Below are 27,730 nucleotides of genomic sequence, written 5' to 3'. Positions count from 1 at the left end.
CCAGGTACATGCCCCTGACCGGAATCGACCCCGGGCCCCTTCAGTCCGCAGGCCGACGCTCTATCCACCGAGCCAAACCGGCCTCGGCTTTTTTTTTTTAATATATATTTTATTGATTTTTTTACAGAGAGGAAGGGAGAAGGATAGAGAGTTAGAAACATCGATGAGAGAGAAACATTGATCAGCTGCCTCCTGCACACCCCCCACTGGGGATATGCCTGGGACCCTTGAGTCCGCAGGCCGACGCTCTATCCACTGAGCCAAACCGGTCAGGGCATGTGGTCTTTTTTTAAAAAAAATAATCTTACTGTAATATTACATGCAATAAACATTAATATTTCAAGAATAAAAGGATTTTAAGTATAATAATATTAACATAGTATGATATCACAAAAGTTGTAGGAAATACTAAAAATCTGCAAATAGCAGGATTACTTCTATTATATTCTAGAATATTTTCACCCCTCTGGCTCTATTTTTGTTCATCAGTTTATGTTGTTCAATATATTCCACAAATGAGTGAGATCATATGATGTTTATCTTTCTCCGACTTGCTTATTTCGCTTAGCGTGATGCTTTTAAAGTATTTTGTTGGATATGAGTATTGCTACTCCAGCTTTTTTTTTCTTTTCCATTTCCATGGAAAAATTTTTTCCATCCCTTCACTTTCATCCTATGTGTTTCTTGTTTTGAGGTGGGTCTCTTGTTGGCATATAGTTGTTGGGTCATGTTTTTGTATCCATTCATCTGCCCTACACCTTTTGATTGGAGCATTTAATCCATTTACATTTAGGGTTATTGAGAGGTACTTATTTATAGCCATTTAATTCTGTGTGGCTAGGTTTCTCTCTCTGTTTCTTCTTCTCAGCAATCCCTTTAGCATTTCTTGTAATGCTGGCTTGGTGGTGATGAACTCCTTTAGCCTTTTTTTTGTCTGGGAAGCTCTTTATTTGACTATTTTGAATTATAGTCTTGCTGGATATAGTAATCTTTGTCTCAGATCCTTGTTTTCCATTATCTTGAGTACTTCATGCCATTCCCTTCTGGCCTGTAGAGTTTCTGATGCGAAATCAGGTGTCAGCCTTATGGGAACTCCTTTGTTGGTAACAGTTTTCTTTGCTCTTGCTGCCTTTGAGATTCTCTCTTTGTCTTTAATTTTTGGCATTTTAATTATGATGTGTCTGCTTGTGGGTCTGTTTGGGTTCTTCTTGTTTGGGATTCTCTGTGCCTCCTGAACTTGTGTGACTTTTTCCTTTACCAGGTTAAGGAAGTTTTCTACCATTATTTCTTAAAACACCTTCTCTATTCCTTTCTCCTTTTCTGCCTCTTCTGGCACACCTACTATTCTAATATTGTTAAGTTTCACATTTTCCCATAGCTCCCTTAAGCTGTTCTCCTGTTTTTCAATTGTTTTTTCTTTTTGGTTCTCTGAGTGATGTTTTCAACTCTGTCTTCTAATTCACTGATTCAATCCTCAGTTTCCCCTAATCTGCTGTGTATTCCTTCCAGTGTGTTCTTTATTTGTGTTATGTCATTTTTTATCTCACACTGTTCTTTTTTCATAGTTACTATATCTTTTTTCATACTGTTGAGCATTTTTAACATCATTACTCTGAAATCTGTTTCAGAAAAATTTCTTAATCTCTGCTTCATTTACCTTCTCTTCTGGAGAATTTGCTAATTCTTTCATTTGGGGATTGTTTCTTTGTTTCCTCATTTTGGTTGTCTGTTTGGGTTTGTGACTGTTTTAGGTAGATCCTCTATACCTCTCAATCTCTAGTGCAGGACAATTTCTGACTAATTGGATCAGGCAAAGACTCAAAACCTCCAGAGATGGCCTCTGTCTACAGCAGTGGTTCTCAACCTTCCTAATGCCACGACACAGTTCCTCATGTTGTGGTGACCCCCAATTTCATTGTTACAAATTGAACATAATTAAAGCATAGTGATTAATCACAAAAACAATATGTAATTATATGTGTGTTTTCCGATGGTCTTAGGCGACCCCTGTGAAAGGGTCGTTTGACCCCCACAGGTTGAGAACTGCTAGTCTACAGACTAATAGGATTTCAACTTGAATTGCCCCCAGGCAATCGTCCTTGGGTGTGGCAAGAGTTTTTTCAACAGGGTGGGGAAGTTGCTTATGCCTGCAGACTAATTGTTACTTTTAGTCTCTTAAGTGGCCTCAGGGCAAGGTGTTTTCCAATAGGATGTGTCTTCCCCCCAGGCAAGGGAAATGTCTATGTGGGAAAGATGTCCTCTGTGTGAGAGAATGACTCAGCCCAGAAAACTTGAGGTGTCTGCCTTCTGAGCTCTATCCCCTGAGTCCCCAGTCCTGGGTTGTGCTCTCACAGCTCCAGTCCACTTTACCCTCCCTTTGCCAGAGCACAGGGTGCATGGCTCCACAGGGAATTTTTGTGTGTTGGCCCTTTAAGAGGGTGCCCAAACTTTCAACTGCCACTCCCTGGCAGACAGCACCCCACTGCTTTTCACAGCTAGATGTTGTGTGGGTACCCTCCTCAGTTTTGTGCTCTCTGCTGAGGAGCCCAGCTTCAGGATTAGATCCCAGAGTTTTCAGTGGTGCACCCCCGCCCCACACACACACAGCTGAGATATCTCTCTGGGACTTCAGTTGCCATCTATGGGTGCCTGGCCAGCCCTTTCGCTCCTCCACCCCTCCTACCAGTCTCTATGTGGTCTCCACCTTTGGTCCTACTCTGCCGCCATTTTAAATCTCTATTATAAGCTTTTTAAAGGCAGGGATTTTGTCTTCTTCACTATTGATCCCCAGAGCCTAGAACTGGGTGAGGACATAGAAAATGTTAAGTCAAGTCTTTACTGGATAAATAAGTAAGTCCTCATCCTCTTGCATAATTTCAGGTCTTCATCTCTTGCTGGGCCATTATTCCCTTTATTGTTTAATTTATTGAGTAGACAATACATTGATATGGTTTAAACATCTCAAATTATAAAACCATGTATACAATGAAAAGTCTCCCTCCCATTCCATCTTCCATCTTTTCTATTTTTCTTTCCCACTGTTATCTTTTCCTTTTCATTGGAAATCTTTCTTCTTTTTTTAAATTTTTTATTGATTTGGGAAAGAGGAAGTGGGGGGGGGGGGGGGAGAGAGAGAAAGAGAGAGAGACATCAAATTGTAGTTCCACTTTTCTATGCATTCACTGGTTGATTCTTGTATGTGCCCTGACCAGAGATTGAAACTGCAACCTTAGCATATCAGGATGATGCTCTAACCAACTGAGCTACCCAGCTAGGGCTTCATTGGAAATCTTGACTATAATTTAGTTAGCTTAAATCTAAGAGCCAAGCCCTGTTGTTTCTCTGAAAAGAAATCTTGCAACCTATTTGATAATCTTTAAAGTCTTCATTTCATGGGTTCATCATATGTAATGAATTTTTCTTTTAAATCCTCACCTGAGGATATGTTTTTATTGATTTTAGAGAGCTAAAGATTGATCCATTGCCTCTCCTTCCATACATGCCCCGACTGGGGATCAAGCCTGCAACCTTTTGGTGTGTGGACAACAGCTCCAACCAACTGAACCACCTGGCCAGGGCTGATCTTTTTTATTATCTGATTATTTTAATATTGCTTTGATAGATATTTTGCAGTGTTTCAGAAAATAAATTATTGATAAGTCTTTGTGTTCCAACAGCTTATATTCAAAATACAGGCAATATTCATGTGGACATTCTAATAATAAGAGGATTTTAGCCCTAGCGGGTTTGACTCAGAAGAAGGGAGCATCAGCCTGTGGACCAAAAGATCCCAGGTTCAATTCTGGTTAAGGGCAAGTACCTTGGTTTTAGGCTCTGCCCCAGCCCGGGCCCATGCAGGAGGCAACCAATCGGTGTGTTTCTCTCACATCGATGTTTCTCTCTGTCTTTTCCTCTCTCTCTCCCACTTTTCCTAAAAACCAATGGAAAAATATCCTTGGTGAGCGGGTGAGGATTATAAATAAATAAATAAATATAAATAAATAAAGTGCTCATTAAAAAAAGTAGGATTTCATTATAGCAGGGGTTCTTCCTCCAAGAGAATTATGACTAATTATACATTTCTGTTGTGTATTTCAAGACCATTCCCTAACTCCCTGTGTCTTTTTTTTTTCAGCCTGCCATTATCAAAACCTTATTTGAAAAGTTGCCAGAATTTCTTTTTGAAAGGTAAGTGGAGTTATTCTGGAATGCTTAAATTACCCTGGTGTACTTAAATTTCTCTCTGAAAAGATTTCTCTGAAACATCATTGATTTCTTTGAAGGTCATATTTATCATGATGCCATATTCTTAAATAACTACTAAGATTTATTGGGTTGTCTTTCTTTGAAATTTCACCTACTTAGTCTGGGCAGGTACCACAAAGTGGTTGAAGCATTGTCCTGTGCACCAAAGGGTCTCGGGTTCAGTTCCCAGTCAGGGCACAAACCCAGGTTTTGGGTTCAATCCACAGTAGGCAACTGATCGATGGTTCTCTCTCACATCAATGTCTCTCTCGATCCTCCCTTACTGTCTCTCTAGAGTCAATGAAAAACATATCCTTGCATGAGGATTTTTTTTTTAAATCAGTAAAAAAAATTTCCACCTATTTATTTGACTAATAGTGCCAGAAAAATACACAATAAACTGGTAATAGTAGTTATCTCCAAGGAAGGGAGCCAATTGGCTGGAGTCAGATATTCCCTGAATACTGTTCTTTACCTTTTCAATTTTATAGTGTACATTTAAAAAAAATTTTTTTTACTTAGAAAAATGAGCAGCCTAATAGAAAAGTAGATAAAGGTCATGAACAGACAGTTCATAAAGAAGAAACATAAGAGCATCAGACCTTTTTTAAAATGTTCAATTTCTTTAATCAAAGACAAATTTAAAACAGTAAATACACTTTCCATTCTCAAAGGATCTTCCTATTGAGTATAATACACAGGCAAGCTCATACATTGCTGATGAACATATCAATTGGTTCAGTCATTCTGAAGGATAATAGATTGTATGTAGCTGAAACCGGTTTGGCTCAGTGGATAGAGCGTCGGCCTGCGGACTGAAAGGTCCCAGGTTCGATTCCGGTCAAGGGCATGTACCTGGGTTGCGGGCACATCCCTAGTAGGGGATGTGCAGGAGGCAGCTGATCGATGTTTCTCTCTCATCGATGTTTCTAACTCTCTCTCTCCCTTCCTCTCTGTAAAAAATCAATAAAATATATTTTAAAAAAAATAGATTGTATGTATCAAAACCTTAGATTTTACACACCCTTTCATGATCAAACGTGTCTTCTAATTTACCTTAAAATAAAACTTGTGAATGAAAGTAGTAATAAGATTTACTGTTTAAAATAACAAGAAATTATAAATAACTGAGATGTTCAACTATAAGAGATTGGTTAAGTAAATTAGGTACATCCACACAGAATATCATGTGGACATTAAAAAATTATAAAGAGGACTATTGACCTTTCCTTTGCAGACTTGCATCAAATTGAGGGCATTGGAAATTGTGTACCTTCTCATTGTGGAGTCTTTGATAGCTGGGCTGTAGACAAGTTCAAAGCCCACACCTCGGTCAATTGCCTTCACAGGAAATAAAGAAAAATAAACTTCAAGGATAAACACACACTGTCCTACTCTATTTTCACTAAAGTTCCCTCTCATCTCCCTCTATACCAGGGGTCCTCAAACTACGGCCCGTGGGCCACATGCAAATACAAATATTGTATTTGTTCCCGTTTTGTTTTTTTACTTCAAAATAAGATATGTGCAGTGTGCATAGGAATTTGTTCATAGTTTTTTTTTTTAAACTACAGTCCGGCCCTCCAACGGTCTGAGGGACAGTGAACTGGCCCCCTGTTTAAAAAGTTTGAGGACCCCTGCTCTATACTCTCCACAGCCCACCTCCTGCTTGTTGAAGTATAGCTTTAAACAAAGGCGAATTTACGCCCAAATAGCATCATCCACAGAAGAAAACAGATCTGTCTCTATCTGATCACAGAGTTTATCTTAGCTGTGGGGAGGCTGACTTTATATAAACAGGAATCATGAAGAGGTTATGGTGAGCAAAGTCCCAGTGGGGTGGCAAAAAGGCTGTTATTCCATGAACTACCAAAAGAAAAGAAGAGATGTGCTCCCTATACTTAGGATAAACTATTTGCAAACAAGTAATTTGACCCCAAAATGAAGAAACTAAGAAACGAAGAGCTGAAAAATTTCCAAAGAACAGGGGTGGAAGGCCTCTTAGGTAAGTCATTTATTAGATATCTGTTGAATGAAGGACTACAAATAGCCATGGTTGAGTGTTATGTGTCAGGCACTGTGCTAAGAGTCTTATATATGTATTTAACCCTTATAATAAATAACCACTATAAGGCAAAAAAATAAAAAAATAAAAAAAAATAAAGAGGACTATTTAATACTGTGCATTAATTAGCAAAATGTCAGGTTACAAATCAGTATTTATAGTTTAGCCTAGTATTTTTTTAAATGTCTACTGATTTTAGAGAGAGGAAGGGAGAGGGAGAGAGAAACATCAATAGGTTGCCTCCCACCCCCACCCTTCACTGGGGATTGAACCCGAAACCTGGGCATATATCCTGACAGGTAATTGAACCAGCAACCTTTCAATGCGTGGGACAATGCTCAACCAACTCAGCCACACCAGCCAGGGATGTTTTTTGTTTTTGTTTTTTTCTTAGATACATCCACACATACACAAACATAGAAATATAATACATAAGCATATCAATAGTGGGCATCTCTGGGATGACAGGATTATATGTCATTTTTATTTTCTCCTTCATATGTGTTTTTTCAGGGATTTATATCTTCTATATATATAAAAGGCTAATATGCTAAGTGCCCATCCGGATAATGACATCACACATAGCAACACCCAGCTTCCTCTCCCTAGCGACTAGCCTCCTTGCAGTTGCTTCAGCCCAGGAACATGACTTGGTTTATAGCCAGGGGGAAACATTTTACATTTTAACCAAATGTCTGTGAAGCATTTTCCCATGCCTCATCTCATTTGATCCTCACAGAAGTCCTGGAATAGGTAGATAGGAGACTCGGTGGAATCCTATTTTCTTTTCATTAGCCAGAAAACGAAGATTTAGAAAGCTCAGGAACTTCATCTGACTGAAAAGAAGTAAGAAATGGTGGACCATGAAAATGACTTCAGGTTTTCTCACTGCGCAGAATATAGTCAAACACTGCTGCAGTTAAATATTTTACCCTTTGTTCTCCCTGCGTGGTCTACAATAATAATCTGCTTTGTATTGATATTTACAGTGGGGCCTTGACTTACGAGTTTAATTCGTTCCATGACGGAGACACGTGGCGCTGGGCTGATGTTGTGGCGTTCACTGTGACGTTCGCTGCGCCAACTAGTGGTGGGGTATCTGAAGCTGGCTTGTAACCTGAATTTTAGCTCGCAACTCAAAGCAAAAAATCGGCCAAGAGACTGCTCGTATCTCGAAAAACTCGTTAGTCGGGACACTCGTAAGTCAAGGCCCCACTGTATTGCTGTGTAGATGATTACCTGAAGAGAAGTTGGGGTGCTTCACTGGGCTGGAAAAAGTTTAGCTAAATCAGAAAGCAGGTCTAATTAAGCAAGTTTGTTCCATATCTATAAAAGGCTAAGTTGACTTGCACATGCACAATACATGTAAAGCTCTTACTGGCGCCAATTGCACACATGTTTTCAATCTGTTATTGTTGATTGTGAACTTGATAGACACTTCTATTATAGAGAAAGGACGAATAGCAATATTAAAATAATTCTTCTCATTAATTTCTTTTCAATGTGCACAGATTTGTGCATTGGGCCAGTAGTCTAATCTAATAAAAGAGAAATGTAAATCGACCATACCTCTGCTAAACCCACTAGCCTCGCCCACTAGCCAATCAGGAGAAAATATGCAAATTAATCCAACTAAGATGGCGGCGGCTATAGAGCTGGAGTGTTGCCCCTGGCAATGGAGGAAGCCAAGCTTCCAGCCTGCCCTGCCGGCCCTGAGCTCCGCTGAAGGCTACAAAGTTTCAATTATAGAAGATCCCAGATACCTGCTTTCAGCCTGCCGCCGTGGCCAGCCTGAAAACGGCCATCAGCCCTCACCCAGGCTGGCCAGGCACCCCAGTGGGAGCCCCCACCCTGAAGGGGCTGTGACCAGCCTAAAAACAGCCCTCAGCCCCTCTACCAGGCTGGCCTGGCACCCCAGCAGGACCCCCACCCTGATCCAGGACACCCTTCAGGGCAAACCAACCAGCCCCCACCCATGCACCAGGCCTCTATTCTATGTAATAAAAGGGTAATATGCAAGTTGACCCTAACAGCAGAATGACTGGGAATCACTGGTCACTATGACACACACTGACCAACAGGGGGCAGGCGCTCAATGCAGGAGCTGCCCCCTGGTGGTCAGTGCACTCCCACAGGGGGAGCTCTGCTCAACCATAAGCCAGGCTGATGGCTGCCAGCATAGCGGTGGTGGCAGGAGCCTCTCCTGCCTCCTCAGCAGCGCTAAGGATGTCCGACTGCAGCTTAGGCCTGCTCCCCGCTGGCAAGTGGACATCTCCCGAGGGCTCCCAGGCTGCCAGAGGGATGTCTGACTGCCAGCTGAGGCCTGATCCTCCGGGGAGCGGCCTAAGCCAGCAGGTGGACATCCCCTGAGGGGTCCCAGACTGCGAGAGGGCACAGGCCGGGCTGAGAGACTCCCCTGAGTGCACAAATTTTTGTGCACCGGGCCTCTAGTATATAATAAAGGGCTAATATGCAAATCGACTAAACGGCGTAATGACCAGTAGGCCGCGGGTAGCAGGCCTAAGCCATCATTCGGATATCCCCTGAGGGCTCCTGGACTGCAAGAGGGCACAGGCCAGGCTGAGGGACTATCCCCCCACCCCAGTGCACGAATTTCGTGACCAGACCTCTAGTATAATAATAATAAGCTTGAAGGCTTACACTTAAAAATTCATGCTTTGCCTGGATGGCTCACACTAGATCAGTGGTTCTCAACCTGTGGGTCGCGACACCTTTGGGGCTTGAACGACCCTTTCACAGGGGTCTCCTAAGACCATCGGAAAACACATATATAATTATACATTGTTTTTGTGATTAATCACTATGCTTTAATTATGTTCAATCTGTAACAATGAAATTGGGGGTCACCACAACATGAGGAACTGTATTAAAGGATCGCAGCATTAGGAAGATTGAGAACCACTGCGTTAGATGCTTTATGTCCTGGCTAAGTCTTTTTCAGCAGTTAAATTTGACTGTAGTAAACAAAGACTGAGAATGCTGTTCAGAAAATGAACTGAAGGTGTTCCAAACTTTAGATATAGTAAGTAGCTTGGGAGGAAGGTAGAGACTGTTGTTTTGGGGGAAATAATAACCGAGCCAACATGCTAAGTGAAGTAAGCCAGGAAGTGAAAGAAAAACACCACATGATCTCACTCATTTATGGATAATAACATTATAAACTGATGAACAAAAAGATAGATACAGAGGCAGAGAAGCATTGAACAGACTGTCAAATTGCAGTGGGAAGTCTGGGGAGTGTTGGGGGGAGGGAGGTAAGAGATCAACTGAAGGACTTGTATGCATGCATGTAAGCATAACCAATGGACACAAGACACTGGGGGGGTGGGTGAGGGCATGTGCCGAGGGGTAGGGGAGGCAGGGGGAAGGTCAATGGGGGGGAAAAAGGAGACATATGTACTACTATCTGTAATACTTTAAATAAAATAAAAAAAAAGAGAGAGAAAGATACACCCTAGACCTTTCTTTCTGTCTCTGTAAGCCTTCCCAGATATAGCCATGATTAACATGGTTAGTGCCTCTTCTTCCTGACATCTTTCTCAAGGTATATAAGCATATATCATGGTTTTTTTTGTATCACATGTGTGTCTGGCACAGTGCACAAAGCATAGTAAGTGTTAAGTAAATGTTAATTGAGGGAACCCTTTCCCTCTCCCCAGGAGGGAGTCTGTACTTGTTCTTCAATAAATCTTCACCTTTGCTATACTAAAAAAAAGAAAATGTTAATTGAATTGAATGGCTGAAATGCTCACTGTTGTAAAGTCAGAAAGGTCAAGTTCCTTGTCTTCTCATCCTAACATTTCAGCACGAACAGTGATGGAATCAACATGCCTCGACTCATCATCAGTCAACTGAAATGGCTTGACAGAGTTGTGGATGGCAAGGTAGCCTTTTGGACTTTTTCTGTCTTAGATTTAGAGAGTGTGTTTTTCATACTTAACCAAACTTTTGGAATTTGCAGTGTTTTCTTTTCTTCCCTTTCTAAACAGAAAAATTGACATTTTTAAATTCATCCATTAACTTTTTTCAGCTTTGAGATTTTTTGGTAGTTCACCCTTTACGGTTTCAAAAAGAAATTTACTTATGATGGCTAGGTATCATTTATTAAATTAAATATTTGGAAAGAAATTTAATTTTTCAAAGCACATAAATTACTGTGTTTTAATTCTCAAAAGCGATGGGATCCCAAACCACTGCACTTCACTGCAAATGTTTTAATTTGATTACATACAGTTGTCTTCACTTATCTGCAGTTTTGCTTTTTTTTTTTTTTTAAATATATTTTTTTGATTTTTTTTACAGAGAGGAAGGGAGAGAGATAGAGAGTTAGAAACATCGATGAGAGAGAAATATCGATCAGCTGCCTCCTGCACACCTCCTACTGGGGATGTGCCCGCAACCAAGGTACATGCCCTTGACTGGAATCCAACCTGGGACCTTTCAGTCCGCAGGCCAACGCTCTATCCACTGAGCCAAACCAGTCAGGGCAAGTTTTGCTTTTTTTAAAAATAATTTTTTTATTGATTTTAGAAAGATGGAAACATTGATGAGAGGGAAACACCAGCTAGACCACGTGATTTTTTTTTAAATTGACTTCAGAGAGAGGAGGGGAAGGGAGAGAGAAATATCAACGATAAGAGAGAATCATTAATCGGCTGCCTCCACACCACCACTGGGGAGCAAGCCCATAACCCAGGCATGTGCCCTGACTGGGAATTGAACCACGGCCTCCTGATTCATAGGTCGACACTCAACCACTTAGCCACCCGGCCAAGCACATAACTTTTAAAATTATAGTCTCTTACTGTGCCTAATTTATAAATTAAATTTTATCATAGGTATGTATGTACTAGAAAAATCATTGTATACATAGGGTTTGTTACTATCCATGGTTTTAGGCATCCACCAGAGATGAGGGGGGGTTATATTAAAATGGAAAATTTCAGGAAGTTTTGCAGTTATGTTATTTGTTATCAAGCACCTTGATAAAGGTGAATATTTTTTGTTTTTTCCTTAGGAAAATTTATCTTCCATATTACTGAATTTTAAAAATTTAGCTTAAAAATACAGAAAGTAAATTTTGCATGTATCATGTGATCTTCAGATATGCACGAAGAGATCATAAATAAAATCACAAAGTGAAAAGTGGTTGAATTTAGACCATAAAAAGTAGAAATTTCTGTCACAAGTATATCTCATGAATTAACATGACAAATGAGAAAAATATTGACTGATTCTGAAATTTAAAAAAAAGGAAAAATCTAAAAATGGTCAGTTGAAAACTAGGCTAAGATTATAAAAGGTTATTCCCAAGAAAGTTAATACAAATGTTTAATAAGAGTAAGAAAAAAATGTTCAACATCATTAATAATTGATCAAATAAATTTGAATTAATATGATTGTACTTTTAAAAAACTCGGTATTGAATTTATTGGGGTGACTATATAAAAGCCTAAGCAACCATTCGACCTTTCGACCAGTAGCTATAACGTGCACTGACCACCAGGGGGCAGAGCTCAATGCACAGGCATGGAAACATGGAACAGACTGATAAATGGGGGAAGGGAGGGCGGGAAGAGATTAACTAAACATCTTATATGCATACTAGAACCGGCCAGGTGCACGGATTTGTGCACTGTTGGGGTCCCTCAGGCTGGCCTGCAGGGATCGGGCCGAAACCGGCAGTCCAACATTCCCCAAGGGGTCTTGGATTGTGAGAGGGCGCAGGCCAGGCCAAGGGACCCCATTGGTGCACAAATCTGTGCACCGGGCCACTAGTGGTTAATAAAATTATATAGGTTTTAGGTGTACAGTTCTATAATACATCATCTGTATATTGTATTGTGTGTTCATCACCCCAAGTCGAGTCTTCTTCCATCTCCATTTATCTCCCTATATCCTCTTTACCCCCCTTAACGCCCCCTTTCCCTCTGATAATCACCATACTGTTGTCTGTGTCTGTGAGGGTTTTTTTGGTTTGTTTTTTGTTTTTTTGTTTAATTTCTTCAACTTTTTCATCCAGAAGTTGAATTTATTTTGAGCATAGTGCTTAAGGCCCATTTCTTTTCAACGGTCTTAAAATCATTCTGTTAATTTTTGTCAGATATTCCATGGCTTAATCTTTACTTGTAAGAACATGGCTTAGGGAGTTTCACCTGGGCTGGAATTTGGGGTCTGTCATTTATTGTGTATCATTGAGCAACACATAGCCCCACATTTTAAAAATGGAAATTATTGTGAAGATTAAATGAAATAAAATATATAACAAACCAGTTAGATAAACCATCCACCCTACTTTTTTTCCTATTTACCATCCCTTGTATGAAAATTTCTGGGTCATTCATCTCTGAAATTTAGCTTCAAGCTTGAACGTGTGTGTAGTTGTCAAAAAATATTTCCAGCTGTACATTTCATGAGTAGGAAGTTTTTCTCTATTCCTGGTAATATGCTCCAATTCTAATAGTATCCTCCACTGTAGGATCTCACCACCAAGATCATGCAGCTGATCAGTATTGCTCCAGTGCACCTTCAGCATGACTTTATCACCAGCCTACCTGAGATCCTAGGGGATTCTCAGCATGCAGATGTGGGGAAAGAACTCAGGTGGGTGAGCACCTTGTTGCCGTTCTAAGCAAGGCTCCACTCTGGGAGTCTTATCACTGCAGTGTGAAAACAGTAGTAATGTGTTCTTTTTTGTATAAAAGAGGATACCTGCCTACAATAAGTAGGGTGCGGGATTTGACTTGTTTTTCTAATTGTATATATTTAGTAGACCTATCTACTTTCTTTTAAAGGTCTACCTATTGTGAATATGCAATCTGGCTTAAGATTAGTTATATAAATTTTGTCTATGGAGATTTTAACATGTTCCCTTTGTTTCCTTAGCATTTCCTTCACCCCAGGGGTCCTCAGTCATTAGTACATATCCAAATCATTTGTGAAGCTTATTAAACATCTACATTCTTTAGTTCCTAAATGATTCATTCTAATGCACATTGCTGTATCTGATCCTTTGCCAAGACTCACTACTTATTATCATTTATGTGAAAAATAGTAATTGTGCTAGGGCAGTAATTAAGAGGAGAACAGTATCCTTATGTAATAGTGTTTCTAGTTTGTGTGTTTTTTAAATATATTTTTATTGATTTCAGAGAGGGAAAGGGAGAGACAGAGAGAAATATCAATGATGAGAGAGAATCATTGATCAGCTGCCTCTTGCACAACGCCCATTGGGGATCAAGCCTGTAACCTGGGCATGTGCCCTTGACAGGAATCAAACCTGGGACCCTTCAGTCCACAGGCCGACTCTATCCACTGAGCTAAATGAGCTAGGACTAGTGTTTCTGTTTTAATGCAACTTCACTTATCCTGGAAGTAGTAGTTTTTAAAAATTTGGTTTGTAATACTTCTTTTTCTCTAGCTGTCTGCAAAGCTACCTCCAAAAATGTTCAGGGATTTCTTGTCTTTGTGCTTTTTGGCAGGAAGTTCCCTCTGGGTATAACACTATACCGTCCACTTTGCTGCTTAATTCCAGCTTGTTCTTTTGGATAGCCTTCTTTTAGACTCTATCACTGTCCTTCTCTACCCTTTGTTCCTGTAGCACCCTGCATATATGTCTATCATATTTATCACATGCCATTATAATTGTAGATTTTCTTTTTCCTTTTCTCAGGAAGGATATGTACCAAACTCAATAGTGGGTTTCCTTTGTTTTGGGTAGTGGGGATGCTGAGGGAGGACATCTTGTTTCTACTCTGTTGTTTGAATTTTTCATAATGAACACGTATTTTTTTAATCAGAACAATTTTTAATGAAACATGCTATGAACAAACTTAATGGGAAGTAAGAATATCCTTTCTTCCCATACTTGTGATTTTCCCAAGTTGTTATCTGCCCAGCTCTGTTAAAAGTTGCACAACTTTCCTCTTTTTCCACCATTCACAGTGACCTTCTAACAGAGAATATTTCACTTACTGTACCCATCCTGGATGTCCTTTCCAGCCTCCGACTTGACCTGCAGCTCCTGTCTAAGGTAGGGAAGATTCTGCTCTCTCACCTTCCACAGCCAGTGTCAGTTAGTCATTGCCTGGGAGCAATCTATGTAATGGCAATTTCCTTTTGAAACAATATTGAATGACATTTGATCTCTTTTGTTCTTTTCAATGAATTTCACGTGTCATACTCTGAGAGGTTCACTGTTATGTTTTAAGCAGTAAGTTTTAGTGGTAATCTATGTTGCTTGAATATTTACAAACTGCTCTCCATAGAAATAACAATTTTTTATACTTTCCTCTAGACCAGTGGTTCTCAACCTTCTGGCCCTTTAAATACAGTTCCTCATGTTGTAACCCAACCATAAAATTATTTTTATGGCTGCTTCATAACTAATGTTGCTACTGTTATGAATCGTAATGTAAATATCTGATATGCAGGATGGTCTTAGGTGACCCCTGTGAAAGGGTCGTTCGACCGCCAAAAGGGTCGCGACCCACAGGTTGAGAACCGCTGCTCTAGACAGTGGAAAATTCAGGCTTCAAAATATAACATAGCACACATTTATCACAAGGAACTGTGGTGTTAACAATTGAAAGCTTGTAATTTGGAACAAAATAAAACATGGTATCTTTCTTCCTGAATTACATGTGAGAAAACTGAGTGAGAGAAGTGATTTTTCTAATTTTACCTACCAAGTCAAAGTTGAAGTACTAATCTGAAATGTTTAATGTTTTCATGTGTTTTATGATTAGGTCCGCCAGTTGGTAATGGGTAAGCTGTCATCTGTCAAATTGGGGGACTTACCTGTGATAATCAAGTTCATTCTTCATTCCATAACAGCCATGGATGCACTTGAGGTACCCTATTATTTCCCAACAAACATTAATAGGGTGCTAGACCCTAGAGCAGTGGTTCTCAACCTTCTGGCCCTTTAAATAAGTTCCTCATGTTGTGACCCAACCATAAAATTATTTTTGTTGCTACTTCATAACTGTAATGTTGCTAGTTATGAATCATAATGTAAATATCTGATATGCAGGATGGTCTTAGGCGACCCCTGTGAAAGGGTCGTTCGACCGCCAAAGGGGTCGAGACCCACAGGTTGAGAACTGCTGCCCTCGAGAGTACAGAGAAGTGCAGTGGTGCTCTTATGAAATTCAGCAATAAAAAAAGACTAACCTAATCCAACCAGCATGGGTCAGAGGTTGAGCATCGACCTATGAGCCAGAAGGTCACAGTTCGATTCCCAGTCAGGGCACATGCCCATGTTTTGGGCTCATTCCCCAGTAGGGAGCATGTAGGAGACAGCCGATCAGTGATTCTCTCTCATTGATGTTTCTCTCTTTCCCTTCCTCTCTGAAATCAATGAAAACACACACACACACACACATATATGTGTGTATATATATTGATATATATAAAAGACGAACCTAGATGAAGATAAATTATTTAAATTAATAGGTTCTAATTGCTCTTTTCTGTACAAACTAATTTATAAAGCTCATGAATCCAGATGATATGAAGGGGAGCTATTGACCAGATTTATTGCTCTATATAAGCTGCTACAGGATATATTTGCTATTTCAGTGTAATACCTCCAAGTTCTGGGATTTTAAAGGGTATGACATGCTATACTTGTATTAGCTATTTTCATCAACTCTTTTTCAAAATGCCTTGTCTAACATTTAATAATCCTACTTCCTCAGTCTTTCAGGACATTGTTACAGTTCCTTTGAGAGAGTGGACTGTGCCTGTCTGCTATGCACGAACAGAACACATAGATAATATTTATTTTCCGCAGGTAATTTCTGAGCTTCGGGAGAGATTGGATGTGCAGCATTGTATTTTGCCACCACTGTTTCTGGCTTCCCAAAGCAGGATGAAAAATAAAGGCCAAACACGGTATAAGCTCATTGACTATTACCATCCTTTTTCTCACATAAGCAAGGAAAGTTTTCTGACATTTATCCTGAAGCCAGGACAGTAGATCTTAATATTTACAACTATAAAGAATGGCAGTAATATTATACTCATGGAATACTGTACATTTTCTCAAGTCGTGTGTGTGTGTGTGTGTGTGTGTGTGTGTGTGTGTGTGTATTCTCTTGGCTATTCACATCAATCCCAGATAGACTGCTGTACAAGTTTATTAGCCATTTACACATGAAGTTGTGATTTGTTCCAGGCTACATGGCTAGTAAACAGAAACCCAGGCACCTCTCTGTTAAGTGGAAGAATGATTTTATTCCCTTTCTGCTTCTTTAGTTCTTCAGGAAACCAAGAAAACAGTGATGAGGACTGTGTTTTTCTTGTGTTTGACATAATAAAGTCAGCTGTTAGATATGAGAAAACCATTTCTGATGCTTGGATTAAGGTGAGTGAGCTCTTTGAAACTTTAAATAGTAAGGAAGAAATGGGTGGCAATTAGTGATAGATATATAAGTAAAGGTAAGTTGAAATAAAAGTCTTAAAAGTCATTCAGGAAGAAATGATAGATGATGGTTGCTTGGTTCTCAAGAGAACAAGGCATGCTGAATAAAGTGAGAAGTATTATACTCATGTGTTGTAATATATTTGTGACCCTTGTTTTTCTAGGCAATTGAACACATTGCCTCAGAGTCTGAACATAAGGTAATGTTAACATACTATGAATTTTAAGTATTAAAATTAGTGAAATTGACTAGTGTTTTTTTCCTTCTTTTTTTCTTGCTTCCTCCAGTCATCCTTTCTATGCCTTCTCTAGCTGCTCTAATAAAAACAAGCTGTCTGGGGAAGATGATATGAGTGGGTGACTTGCCAGATGGTCTTCCCTGCTCATTTATTCTGGCAATAAACGAAGCCTAAAATATCCATAAGAGAAAATGTTAACATTCCAAATAAGCATAGTGAGTTGCAAAGAAGCCAAGTCCCTACTGCTGAGGAGTTGAAGACTAGAGTCATCTGGATCATCAGTCAGGTCCCAGTATCTGTCTGATTGTCTTCCCTCCCACCAAATAGAATTGTCAAGATAATGGCATTCCATGTTTTACTTCTCTTTATGTATGTAAATCTGACCAGAGTGAATCCATCCACTGTAAAGGCAATGATACTGAATCTCTCTTAATTCTGGAAGTATCTTTTGTCAAGAAGCCAGATGATTGAATTTCTTTTTTTAAAAAAATTTTTTTGTTGTTGATTTTAGAGAGAGAGGAAGGTAGAGAGAGAGAGATAGAAACATTGATCAAAGAGAAACATTGATTGGCTGCCTCCTGCACGCTTCCTAACAGGGATCAAGCCCACAACCTGGACATGTGCCCTGATCGGGAATGAAACCATTGACCTCTTGGTACTGGAAGGATGCTCAACTGAGTGGAAGGGAAGGAGGGAGGAGAGTCTTATTATTTTTAAAAAAAATATATTTTATTGGTTTTTTACAGAGAGGAAGGGAGAGGGATAGAGAGTTAGAAACATCGATCAGTTGCCTCCTGCACACTCCCCACTGGGGATGTGCCCACAACCAAGGTACATGCCCTTGACCGGAATCGAACCTGGGATCCTTTAGTTCCCAGGTCGACGCTCTATCTACTGAGCCAAACCGGTTAGGGCGAGAGTCTTATTTTTAATAGCTGTATAATATTCTGAAAGTGCCTATCATAATTTATTTAACCTTTTTCATTTGACAGATATTTACAGTCCAGCTTTTCACACAGTAATTTTTCTAATATTAATGAAAATATATACTGAAGTTGGCAAGTTGTTTGATCTTTTTTCTTTAAGAATTGTGAAGATATTTGAAGTTCTTTCTGTAATAATATCACTTTCACTTGTATTCCAATGTTTTCTTAAAATATACCAGTGGTTAATAGTTGTGGCACCTTTATTTCTCTGAAAAATATTTTGGGATTTGTGGAAATGTAGATGATACTCCCGTGGGTATGTTGAGCAAATGAGTGTTGTCCATCATTCTGTGTTTTAATGGGGAAAAATTGAAAGTTGCTAATTCATTGTAGTAAATGTATTGACTTATTAATCTCTTTTCCTGTTGTTGCATATTTATTGACAATAGACTTTTGACCTGGTGATGCTTCTAATCATCTATAGCACAAACACTCAGGCAAAGAAGTACATTGAGAGGGTGCTAAGAAATAAGATTCGATCAGGCTGCTTTAACAAAGATCTGCTGCAGAGTACATTCTATGTTCATTACTTGGTAAGTGTCAGAGAATCAGACAACATTATTGTGAAAGGTATAGAGAGGTCATTTTAACCTTTCCTACCCAGTGTGGGAATCTTAACACCACCACCTTTGCTAGCTGTTGATCTTTGACAGGGAGCTCAGTATATTTCAAAACCTAGTAGGATTATTACTTACCTTGATGGAGACATTATGATGTTAATAAAACCAACGTAAGATTGTTTTTTAACTTTTTAGTGAAAAGGTCACAAAAATGGTTTATGTTGAGCTTATTATATATAAACCCCAAATTCATTTTCATAGAAGGTATTTTAATTCTCATCTTTTAATTACGTACTTAATGTAATATGATTTTTAACCTAAAATGGAAGGCTTTTCAGCTCCCATCTAATATTTCATCTTGTTAATTTCAGCCCATTATTCAAGCTGATTGAGACTTTCAAATCTTAACTGTCTAGCTCTGTGTTATCTGCAACTTGACAGACTTACCTTTTGTATCTGTTTTAAGTTGTTTTGTTTCTTTTGTTTTTAAGAATAGTTTATTGATTTTTAGAGAGAGAGGAAGGGAGAGAGAGAAATATCTATCTGAGAGCACAACATTGATTAGCTGCCTCTTGGACTCATTTCACCAGGAATCAAGCCTGCAACCTGGGCATGTGCCCTTGATCAGAAATCAAACCAGCAACCTGGTGGTGCACAGGATGTCACCCAGTCTACTGAGCCACACTGGCCAGGGCCTAAGTAGTTTTTAAAAACCCGCAGCATACAGAACCAAAGAAATGCTAATAGAGACATAATCATGCATCTGTTGAACCATTACTATTTGACTATTCAACTCTGTGACCATAGGTGATCATTCCTGTTGAAGTATAAACCATTCAAATTAGGATTTTATAAGCTAAGAATGATGTTTTCAGGTGAATATTTAGGATATTAAGTGTATGCCTTCTTAGAAAACTGGTAGCAGTACTTTAAGGCTTGACTTAGGAAATAATGAAAATATATAGTTGAGCCTTAAGATTTTATATTTAGAAATGGATTTAATGTTTGTATGTATATATATATACATGGCCCGATGCACAAAGTTCGTGCAAGGGGCTCGGCCCCCACTGCCATGGCTTCGTCTGGAAGGACTCTGGTCTAATTAGCATATTACACTTTTATTATTGTAGATATTTTTCTGTTCTCACCAAGGATATTTTTTCCATTAATTTTTAGAGAGAGTAGAAGGGGGGGAGGGGGAGAGAGAGAGAGAGAAACATTGATGTGAGAGAGACACATCGATTGGTTGCCTCCCGCATGCACCCCAACCGGGCCGGAGATCGAACCTGCAATGCAGGGAATCGAACCCAAGACCCTTCAATGCACGGGCCAATGCTCTAACCACTGAGAACACCGGCGGGGCAGTATTTGTATTATTTTATCTTGCAGTTCTTTCTGTGCTTATTTCTGGCAATAATATATGTTTTGGGCTATAATTTTCCAGAAAGCAGAAACCATATATCATTTTTTACTGTATTTTTCTCAGTAAAGCAGTTTATTGCTTAATTAAGATTTTCTTTTTATTGTAATGATATTGGTAAAAAAGGTGGACTTAGTAACTGTTTGTTTGTTTTACTCTGCATCCATTAATGCCTTCTTGGTAAGAAGACTAGTTCTCGATCTTTCAAAGAAGTCCATTTCATTAGTATTGAACCTTGTAGATTGATTTCAAATCATAACTAAAGCAGAGCAAGCCTAATATATCACTTGGGGGTTGTATAATTGAGTGAGGAAATTGGGATTTAAAAGATCTGGATTTTAGTCTCATATTGGGCAGATACAAACAGTGCTACTAGGTTGTAGTTTAACTTCTTTGAGCTTCAAAGCCAATTCTTATTTATATGCTGAATCTAGAATGATGAAGAAGAATTCTGGGTAAAGCGAAGATTAAGGTTTCTTTATTTAACATGAGAGTTGACTGGGAGATATCTCACATCCCAAAATGGTTAGCTATTCTTGGTGCTAAAACTTTTTTCTCTCTTTTCTTCCCCCTCAAGGTTCTTAAGGATGTTTGTCCATCCATTCTATCGCTGGCTCAGAATTTGTTGCACTCCCTAGACCAGAGTATAATTTTATTTGGCAGTCTCCTATACAGATATGCATTTAAGTTTTTTGATACTTACTGCCAGCAGGTATGTTGAAATATTTATTTTGGAAAAGAGCAAACAGGGAAAAGGGAAGAAATGCTATTCCAAGTGACTTGCATGTGATCTGATGTTTATTGCTTGTTGATTGAAGGCATTGCGGGAGAAAGAGCTCTGAACTGGGAGTTGGGAAAACTTAGTTCTAGTGATAGTCTCGATAAAGGGAAGAGACTGGATTGGAGGATCAAAGTCTGTGTTTTGAGCTCTAAAATTCTGAATCAAATGAAGATTCAGATCCAGTATGCTCCAAATGAACTGTGGTCAGGAAGCTTCACAGTACAGGAATTGCAGTCTTAAAATTTAGCTGCAAATAGTCAACTGCCAGTTGAGCCTGGAGTTTCCTAGGAAAAAAATGTGGCAAAATACCAATGAAGAAGAAAGGCTGAGGGCATAGCCCTATTCCCATGAACATGAGACACAAAATTTAATAACACATATCCACTGAGGGAGGACTATACTTGTAGGAAGTGATTATGAAAAGAACAAAGTGTCTTATTTTGTATTTGTTATATATTCTATACCTATTCTTAACAATGTTAAAACACATTTGAATGGATCTCTTTAAAAAACAAAGAAAAAGTTTTAAAAACTTACACCAGCAATAGATTCAGTTGACATGAACTAGCTATTGCAATTGAGGAAGCCAGATGACTATATGGAGCAGCATTATAAAGAAAAGGGAGAATGGCATCTAAGACATTTTTTTTTTGAACCATCTTATTTTAAAAACACTATCATGGCACATGTTGCTTGAAACATACAAGTTTAGCAGATAAAAACTTCCAAAATCTTTAGATCCTCGAAGGCCATCTTTTCAGTAAATTTCAAAAAGTTAAATACAATCACAGCATAAAGGGTAATATTTAACCCATATGAAAAAGAGAAAGACTATGCCATGGAGAAAAATCAGGAGGGTTTAGATCAGCAATTTTCAAACTTTTTTTCCGGCACTCCAAAAAATATGTTTTTTGCCAAGCTGACAAAAACATAGGTATAATTTTTTCCCCAAAATATATTTTCGTTGATTTCAGAGAGGGAGAGAGAGGTAGAAACATCAATGATGAGAGAGATTCATTGATCGGCTGCCTCCTGTATGCCCCACACTGGGAATCGAGCCTGCAACTTGAGCATGTGCCCTGACCTGGAATCAAACCACAACTCCTGGTTCATAGGTTGATGCTCAACCACTGAGCCATACCGGCCAGGCAAAATAGGTATAATTTTGATTCATTCACACCAGATGGCTATTGTTTTGGTTGTTGTCATTTTTTATTTGACAATCTAAGGGAAAAGAGGTCAGTGTTCCTGACTAAATAGTCAGATATTGCATGTTTTTAAAAATTCTTATGGCACACCAGTTGAAAATTAATGGCTTAGATAATGTTCACTATCTAGATAATTATGGGAAATGACTGGATGGTAGTGTAGTTAGATTTGGCATAATCTTAACCTCCTGAATCCAACATTAATGAAAACTAGATAATAAAATTAGACCCTAGGTTAGGGTGGATTGAGATTTTGACCAAGTTGAGATTGGAAGCCCTCAGGCTTGAACTCCTTTAAGATGGCTCTTCCATATTTTTGCTTCATACTGTCCTGTTGACTCTTTTCTGTTTAGGAAGTGATTGGTGCCCTCGTGACCCATATCTGCAGTGGGAATGAAGCCGAAGTTGATATTGCATTGGATGTTCTCCTAGAGCTGGTAGTTGTAAACCTATCTGCTATGAGGCTGAATGCTGTCTTTGTGAAGGTATCTAGTCGCTTCATGGACATATATTGAATCATTTTTCTTTCTTGCAGATATTTGAGAAATAGCTGCTATCGGTTAGCAATAATTTATTTCGTACTCTTTTGAGCATTATTCTTGGTAGGAGGAGGTGAGGTGATGGGAAATAATACAAAAAAATAATTCATTTATGTATTTGTTCAGCAAATACTTTTTTATGATTATGTGATAGGCCTATTTTTGGTCTGTGGATACAAAAGTCAGTCCTTGCCTTTGATGATAGAAAGTAAGACTTATAGTCATTACAAATACATGATGAATTCTCTAGTAAAGATACACCAGAACAGGAATAATTAATTTGACCTGGGAAGCTGGAGTTTTCAAAGAGGAGATAACATTTGGGTGATTCTTAAAAGTTGGGAATTATTTGATAAGGGAAAGGAAGAAAGTGCATATAGGCACAGGGCAGTTTGAACAGAAGCAGGTTGGCACCCAAGTCTATGGTGTGCCTGAGAGATGACAAGTAGATGAGCGTGCTTGGCAAAGAGGATATATGGTGGGAGGTGGTGGGAGGTGAGGCTTAGAAGACATAGGACAGGACCAGATTATGAATGGTCTCAAATCCCACGCTAAGAGTTTCAACTTTATCTTTTTATATATATATATGTGTGTGTGTGTGTGTATGCTGAGAGGAAGGGAGAGGGAGAGATAGAAACATCAGTGATGAGAAAGAATCATTGATCAGTTGACTCCTATATGCCCCACACTGGGGATTGAGCCCAAAACCTAGGCATGTGTCCTAATCAGGAATTCAACCGTGACCTCCTGGTTCATAGATTGATGCTCCATCACTGAACCATGCTGGCCGGGCTCAACTTTATCTTACAGACAATAGGAATCTATTCCAGGTTTGTATGAGGGAGCCAACATAATTAAGTCTGGACTTTGAAAGGTAACTGTGTAGGCTGTGTTATCCCCATATTAGGGATGAGAATGCTGAGGTTTTACCCAAGGTCAAAAAGTAAGTAATTCTGCCCTAGCCATTTTGGCTCAGTGGATAGAGCGTTATCCTGTGGACAAAGAGTCCAGGGTTCGATTCCTGTCAAGGGCACAGAGAAACGCATTGATTGGTTTCCCAATATTTCTCTCTGTCTTTCCCTCCCTCTTCTACTCTCTCTAAAAATCAATGGAAAGATATCCTTGGGTGAGGATTAAAAAAAAAAGAAGTAAATAATTCCCTTGTGATTCTCCAGAAAGAATAATTTATGAAATAGAACCTGAGATGATACAGGAAAAAGGTCAGAGATATAACTTTTGGCAGAATATTGTTTTCACTAAGAAAAAGGGAAGAATAGAGGAAAAATAGGGAGATTGAAGAGACATGTTACGATGACTAAGAATTTCTGCCCTTTTGGGGTCTTAGCTTAGCTTTAGAGAACCTGAGCTTTCGTGGAATAGATGTCTGCCTATCTGTATATGCTTCGTATAAGGATTTAATTTTTTTTAAAGGAAAAAAATGTTAGTTCCTAACCGTATCATTTGCATTTTTTGGTCACAGGGCATTTTAGATTATCTGGATAAAATGTCCCCTCGGCAAATACGAAAACTCTTCTATCTCCTCAGCACAATGGCATTTAGCCAACAGCTTGAAGGCAGCAGTCACATCCAGGTAAGGGGAAGTGTGTTGAGAAAGAATCTTAAACCTTTTTAATTGTAATTTACTGAAAGAAAAAAAAATAAATCCAGCCTGTGTTGTAGGCGAAATAGAGTACATAGTCATAGTCCCAGCATTTGTTTATTATTTTCTTACCACAAACATTAAGTGCTTACTGTGGAGCAAGCACTGAGATGTTAGGTGTATTAGACCTTCTGTGTGGAAATGGGTCTGTAATCAGCTAACTATGAAACTGAGTAAGAAAAGTAGTTTATATTCTGTGCTGAGTGCCTAGGGGGCACAGAGCATTCTACATCATCTGAGCTTGTTTTCTTTTGTGAACACCATTCATTGAAAAAGCCAGGCAAAGGACTAAAATAAGAGATTAGGTTAGAACAGTGGTTCTCAACCTTCTGGCCCTTTAAATACAGTTCCTCATGTTGTGACCCAACCATAAAATTATTTTCGTTGCTACTTCATAACTGTAATGTTGCTACTGTTATGAATCGTAATGTAAATATCTGATATGCAGGATGGTCTTAAGCAACCCCTTGGAAAGGATCGTTCGACCGCCAAAGGGGTCACAACCCACAGGTTGAGAACCACTGGGTTAGAATCTTAACACATGGCTCTTTTGTATCTTTGGTGCCACCCTGTGGCAGTAATAATCCATATTAAATTATGAACAACCAACACCCTTTTAAAATTAAAAAATAAATAAATTGGCTAGGTAATATGCACATGATACAAAATTCAAAAGGTATGGGAAGGTAGTGAAAAATAAGTCTCTCCTCTTAGTCCTCTAGACATCTAGTTCTCTAAAGACAATCACTGTTACTATTTTATAGCTTTCTGAGATGTTCTGAGCATTTACAAGTTTGTATTTATCTATTATTCTACTCCTTACCCTCTTATTTTGCATCCTGAACATCTTTTTCATGTAGCAGTACATTTTGGAGATAGCTTCATATCATTAATTTAGAGCTATGTCATTACTGTTTTAAATTGTGGTACATACATAACATAAATTTTATTATTTTAACCATGTTTAAATATACAATTCAGTGGCATTAAGTACATTAACAATGTTGTACAGCAGTCACCACTACCTATATTCAAAATTTTTTCATCATCCAAAACAAATTCTGTACCTGTTAAGTGATAATCTTCCATTTCCCTTCTCCCTAGCCCCTGGTAATCTCTAATCTACTTTCTGTCTCTGAATTTACATATTAGGTACCTCATTTAAATAGAATCATACAATATTTGTCTTTTTGTGTTTGGCTTATTTCACTTAGCATAATATGCTCAAGGTTCATCTATGTTGAAGACTGTATTAGAACTTCATTCCTTTTTATGGCTTGAATAAAAGTCCATTTTATGTGTATTAAGGTATATACCACATTTACTTTATCCATTCATTCATTCATGTACACTGGGCTTTTTCCATCTTATGACTATTGTGAATAATGATACTAGGAATGTAAGAAAGAGTACAGGTCTCTCACTGAGTCCCTATTTTCAATTCTTTTGTATATATACCTAGGAATAGATTTGCTGAGTCATATGGTGATTATGTTTAATGTTTTGAGAACCACCAAACTGTTTTCTACAGTAACTGTACCATTTTACATTCCTATGAATAGTTGAGGGTTTCCATTTATCTGCATCGTTACCAACACTTATTTTTTAATTTTTAATTATAACCATCCTACTGGGTGTGAAGTAGTATCTTACTGTGGTTTTGATTTGCATTTCCCTAATGACTAATGGTGAACATCTATGTGCTTATTGGTCATTTGTATATCTTCTTGGAAAAACATCTGCTTACATCCTTTGCTCAGTTTTTAAATGGGTGTGTTTTTATTTTTTTAATGTGTAATAATTCTTTATGTGTTATGCATATTAATTCCTTACTAGATAGATGATTTACAAATGTTTTCTCCCATTCTGGGGGTTGTCTTTTCCCTTTTTTTGTTTTTGGTGAGTTTTTTTTCAGAGAGAGAAAGGGAGAGGGAGAGAGGGATAGAAACATCAATGATGAAAAGAATCATCCCCTGCTGGGGATCAAGCTGGCAAACCGGGTATGTGCCCTGACCGGGAATTGAACCGGTTCATGGGTTGATGCTGAGCAATACTGGCTGAGCCAATTTCATTTTTTGATTGTGAGTATCCAGTTTTTTCAGCATCTTGAAAAGTCTATCCTTTCCCCATTGAATGGTCTTGGCACCATTTGTGGAAAATCAATTGACCATCTATGTGAATATGAAGGTTTGTTTCTGGATTCTTTCTATTCATTGGTCTATATGTGTGTCCTTATGTTAGTAGCACACTGTTTTGACTATTATAGCTTTGTAGAAATTTTGAAATTGGCAAGTGTGAGCCCCAAATTTGTTCTTCTTCAAGATTGTTTTGGCTGTTTGGGTTCCTTGAAATTCCATATGAATTTTAGTATGGGTTTTTCTATTTCTGCAAAAAATGCTATTGGGATTTTAATAAGGATCGTGTTGAATGTGCATATCCTAACTATTTCTATTTCATAATTTTATTAGCTGAACAGTCAATAGCATTATGACAATTCACATATGCTTATCGAGCAACTATCCAACAGTAACAATAATAACTTATTATTGAATATCTACCATGTGCCAGGCACTGTTCTAGGAAGTTTCATAATTTGTCTCTGATCCTTTTATAGATGAAAAATATTAAGACTCGGAGAGATGAAATGACTTGCCAAAGGCCACACAGTTAATGACTGATAGAACCCTTGTTATTCTAGTTTCTTTGGCTCTGATATCTGTAGGTTCTTTTGCTATACCATTCCTCTTTTTCTTTTCTGTATCATTGTCTCCTTGTAGGATGACATGCATCTGGTGATAAGGAAGCAGCTGTCTAGCACCATATTCAAGTACAAACTCATTGGTATTGTTGGTGCTATCACCATGGCTGGCATCATGGCATTAGACAGGTATGCATGGAAATTGGTCAGTTAACCAAGTTGCTGCCTTACAGAATAAAGTATTACATTGTGTAGACATCATTGTAACAGCAGATATTAAAACCACTAGAGGCCAGGGCACGAAATTGGTGCACTGGTAGGGTCCCTAGCAGCTGCCAGCCGCCAGCCGGGTACTCCCTCCCTTTCCCCGGCTGCCTGCCACCGCCAGCTGGGTCGTCCCTCCCTTCCCCTGGCCGCCTGCCAGCACCAGGGCCTCCCTCCCTTTCCCTGGCTGGCCCGCCCCATGGTCGAACTTCTGGAAGAACTCCGGTTGAGGGGACAATTTGCATACTATGCTTTTATTATATAGGATAATAATAAAAGTGAGCAAATGTTAGTTGCCACTTTTCCATGTTAACGTCCAATTTTTTATATATATATATCTACACTAATAAAAGGCAAACATGCAAATTGACCATACCTTTGCTATGCCTTGAGCCACGCCCACCAGCCAATCAGAGTGACTATATGCAAATTAACCCAACCAAGATGGCGGTCGGCAGCCACGGAGCTGGAGCAAGCAGGAGGCTTGGTTGCCCCAGTGATGGAGGAAGCCAAGCTTCCCACCTGCCGCGGCCAGCTCTGAGCTCCACTCAAGGCAGCAAAGTTTCAATTATAGAAGATAAATAAACCCCAGATACCTGCTTTCAGCCGGCCGTGGCC

At 38.9% G+C, this 27,730-nt stretch overlaps 1 protein-coding gene across 3 annotated transcripts in view; it reads left to right on the top strand.

The window, feature by feature from the left end:
• The window catches only part of FANCD2 (Fanconi anemia, complementation group D2), a 66,203-nt gene that overhangs the window by 7,224 nt on the left and 31,249 nt on the right, over positions 1-27,730 (top strand). For 2 of the 3 annotated variants that reach the window (XM_014542755.1, XM_014542753.1), the window contains exons 6-18: positions 4,136-4,188; positions 10,137-10,215; positions 12,810-12,934; positions 14,276-14,363; positions 15,079-15,183; positions 16,128-16,228; positions 16,592-16,700; positions 16,922-16,957; positions 18,372-18,515; positions 20,540-20,674; positions 22,305-22,436; positions 23,971-24,081; positions 26,928-27,037. In XM_014542755.1, coding sequence (XP_014398241.1) covers positions 4,136-4,188; positions 10,137-10,215; positions 12,810-12,934; positions 14,276-14,363; positions 15,079-15,183; positions 16,128-16,228; positions 16,592-16,700; positions 16,922-16,957; positions 18,372-18,515; positions 20,540-20,674; positions 22,305-22,436; positions 23,971-24,081; positions 26,928-27,037 — 1,328 coding nt within the window. Of the gene's footprint in view, positions 1-4,135; positions 4,189-10,136; positions 10,216-12,809; positions 12,939-14,275; positions 14,364-15,078; positions 15,184-16,127; positions 16,229-16,591; positions 16,701-16,921; positions 16,958-18,371; positions 18,516-20,539; positions 20,675-22,304; positions 22,437-23,970; positions 24,082-26,927; positions 27,038-27,730 lie in introns of those variants that run through there. The other variant, XM_014542756.1, reaches the window with a different exon arrangement.

The sequence above is a fragment of the Myotis brandtii genome, unplaced genomic scaffold (genome assembly GCF_000412655.1).
Source record: "Myotis brandtii unplaced genomic scaffold, ASM41265v1 scaffold312, whole genome shotgun sequence".
Lineage (NCBI taxonomy): Eukaryota > Metazoa > Chordata > Mammalia > Chiroptera > Vespertilionidae > Myotis > Myotis brandtii.
Note: the sequence above shows the minus strand (reverse complement) of the source record. Positions and strands in the feature narration are given on the sequence as shown.